The sequence below is a fragment of the Arachis ipaensis genome, chromosome B04 (genome assembly GCF_000816755.2).
Source record: "Arachis ipaensis cultivar K30076 chromosome B04, Araip1.1, whole genome shotgun sequence".
Classification (NCBI taxonomy): domain Eukaryota; kingdom Viridiplantae; phylum Streptophyta; class Magnoliopsida; order Fabales; family Fabaceae; genus Arachis; species Arachis ipaensis.
Window position 1 is genome coordinate 10,149,904 of NC_029788.2, and position 2,561 is coordinate 10,152,464.

At 34.3% G+C, this 2,561-nt stretch overlaps 1 protein-coding gene across 1 annotated transcript; it reads right to left on the reverse strand.

Moving 5' to 3' along the window:
- On the reverse strand, positions 1,003-1,887 carry LOC107636015. The gene is made up of 3 exons (XM_016339555.1): positions 1,688-1,887; positions 1,337-1,583; positions 1,003-1,194 (listed from the first exon to the last, which is right to left on the reverse strand). Exons 1-3 carry the CDS (start codon positions 1,885-1,887, stop codon positions 1,003-1,005), a joined length of 639 nt encoding a protein of 212 aa, XP_016195041.1.

Here is a 2,561-nt window from a genome sequence, read left to right on the forward strand (position 1 = left end):
GGAGGTATGGTGGAAAGACGGTAAGACTATATTTAAGATTAAGTTAAGTTAGGCTTAGATAATCTTAGAAAACCACCTTTTATGACTTTTGTTTAATACTTTAAGCTGTATAATCTGAGTGTCAGCATTCTAGGATTGCCTCTGGCATTCCCAAGACCTTATATCTTATATGTATGGCACCTTTACCATGCTGAGAACCTTTGGTTCTCACCCTATACTATGTTGTTATTTTTTCAGATGCAGGTCGAGAGGCACCTCCTTAGAAATCTGAGCTCCTAAAGCGAAGTAGTTATCGGGTTACTTTTTGGATTGTATAGTCATATATATATGTATGTACCTAGTATACTCTCCGCATGACTTGTTCTTTTTGATCCTCTTAGAGGCTTATGGAGAGACAGGATTTTGTTTATGTAAATTTGGGTTTTGGATATATATATGTGTGTGTGTGGCCAGCTTTGACTTTGCGGGCTAAGTTAGGAGCTTGTTATTTTGTATCTTTGGCCCTCTATTCCTACTTTTGTTATCTTATGTTTCATGGCTACAGTTTTCTTTGTACGCAAGTTAACTCATTTTTTGGACATTATGCTTTTATTACGCGATTTTTATTTCTCCTGTTCTTCAAGGCTCCTAGTTTATTATATTCTTTCTGTTATTATATGTACTCATTTTATTTTAGAGGTCGTAACACCCCATCACCTCTGTTTTACGGCTTAAGCATAAAGCTGAGTGTGGTAGGGTGTTACAATAATAATATATATAACTATTTGTATGTCAATTTTACACTAAACTTTATATCAAAAGGCTAATAAAAATTTATCGACAACATAGTGTTTGACTAATATCATTAGAAAAATAATTGGCATATAATGTTGTGCTCCTTGTTACACATTTCATTTCAAGTCTGAAAGTAGAGTTATAGATAATTAGTTGTATCTAAAATAAACATTTGCACAAAAGTGTAATCATAACATGTTATTAAAATGAAAATACTATTTTTCTTACCTAAATATTATTAAAAACTTCTTTGAACATGACATTTGTTGTTAATAACTTTGGATTGCCGTCTTCATCCAAAATTAGAACCTTGAAGCAACTACGACTCTTAACTCTCGACAAAGCAACATAAAGTTGTCCATGGGTGAACACTGATTTTGGCAAGCAAAGACCTACATGACATAATGATTGATCCTGACTCTGATGGTCATTATAAAGCACACTGTTAATGAAAATTGTCTCTATTGGAAGTTAAATGGAAATCCTGAATCTGAAGAGACCAAGTTCATTCTTAGAATGTACATTTTGTCACTAATATTTCTACCGGTCAGTCGGTCACTACCGTCACTCCAATTACGTTGTTGTCAAGTTCGTTAACTATTAACCTTGTCCCATTGCATAAACCTGAAGTCTGGTCTATGTTTTGCAGTAGCATTACAATGGCTCCTGGTTTTAAAGTCAACTTGTGATTAGGTAGTCCTAAACTTCTGATTTTATTTAGGAACTCTGGTATGAACCACTCTTGTTGTACATCTTCATTCTCATTAGCTTGCATGTTGTGTAAGAACTTAGATATTCCTTTTCCATCCCTGGGAAGATTGTCAAGACGAAATCGTTTACCTTCTCGACACTCTCAAGCGTTGGTGCAAGAATTACCTTACTCTGAAAATATCTGTAATCTGACATGTTTTACAATAAATCTGGATATGCAAAATCTATCAAATGAGAGAGAGGGTCATCAACAGTTGTAATTAGCAGATCATCTGGAATATTAACTTCTGACTCATCACCAACAGTAAAACCAATATTTTCATTTCCAACATCTAGTATCCAATTAGCAAATCTATTTATTTTACCATCATGTTGATCTGAAGAAGACATTAGAAGTCTCATGTTCGTATGTAGCTTCAGAACCTTACAGAACGATCACAGATGGGATGAGTTAATAGCTGATGATAATATATCGTATCTACTCCCTTTTAGAATCATCAAAAGTATCTGCCTGAAATCACCTCCTAGAATCACAACCTTACCACCAAATGGTTGATGTGTCTTATGTTGATGGGTAATTGACATAAGATCCCTGATTGTCCGATCAAGTCTTTCAAAGCACATTTTATTGAGCATTGGAGCTTCATCCCAAATTATTAAGCTACTTTGGATGAGTAGCTCAGCCTTCAAATTACCATGTTTGATATTGCAGGTAGATTCATTAGTAATTGTAATGGGTATTGAAAACCTAGAATTATCCGTTCTGTCACCAAGAAGGAGTAAATACACAATTCTACTGGATGCGATATTTAAAACAATCTTTCTTCTAGACCGAATAGTAGAAGAAAGTCCATTACAAATAAATGCCTTACTACACCCACGATGCCCATAAACGAAGTAAAAACCACCAGAGTCTGTAATAACAGCATTGAGTATCTCATTGAATACTAATCTTTGCTTATGAGTCATCTTTTGTTCTGTATATAAGTTTGTATGAGTCAACTCATTTGTTTCATATGCTAATATTAGCTTATTCTGAAAAAGGCAAATATCAGACACCTCATGATATGGCATTG

Bases quoted from the DNA above. Each gene is read 5' to 3' on its own strand.
- LOC107636015 (XM_016339555.1), bottom strand. From the start codon at position 1,887: ATGAGACTTCTAATGTCTTCTTCAGATCAACATGATGGTAAAATAAAT. The intron at 1,584-1,687 runs GTAAAACATGTC...CAATCTTCCCAG, and splicing joins TTTGCATATCCAGATTTATT to GGATGGAAAAGGAATATCTA. The intron at 1,195-1,336 runs GTAGTGACCGAC...AATGACCATCAG, and splicing joins ACAACGTAATTGGAGTGACG to AGTCAGGATCAATCATTATG.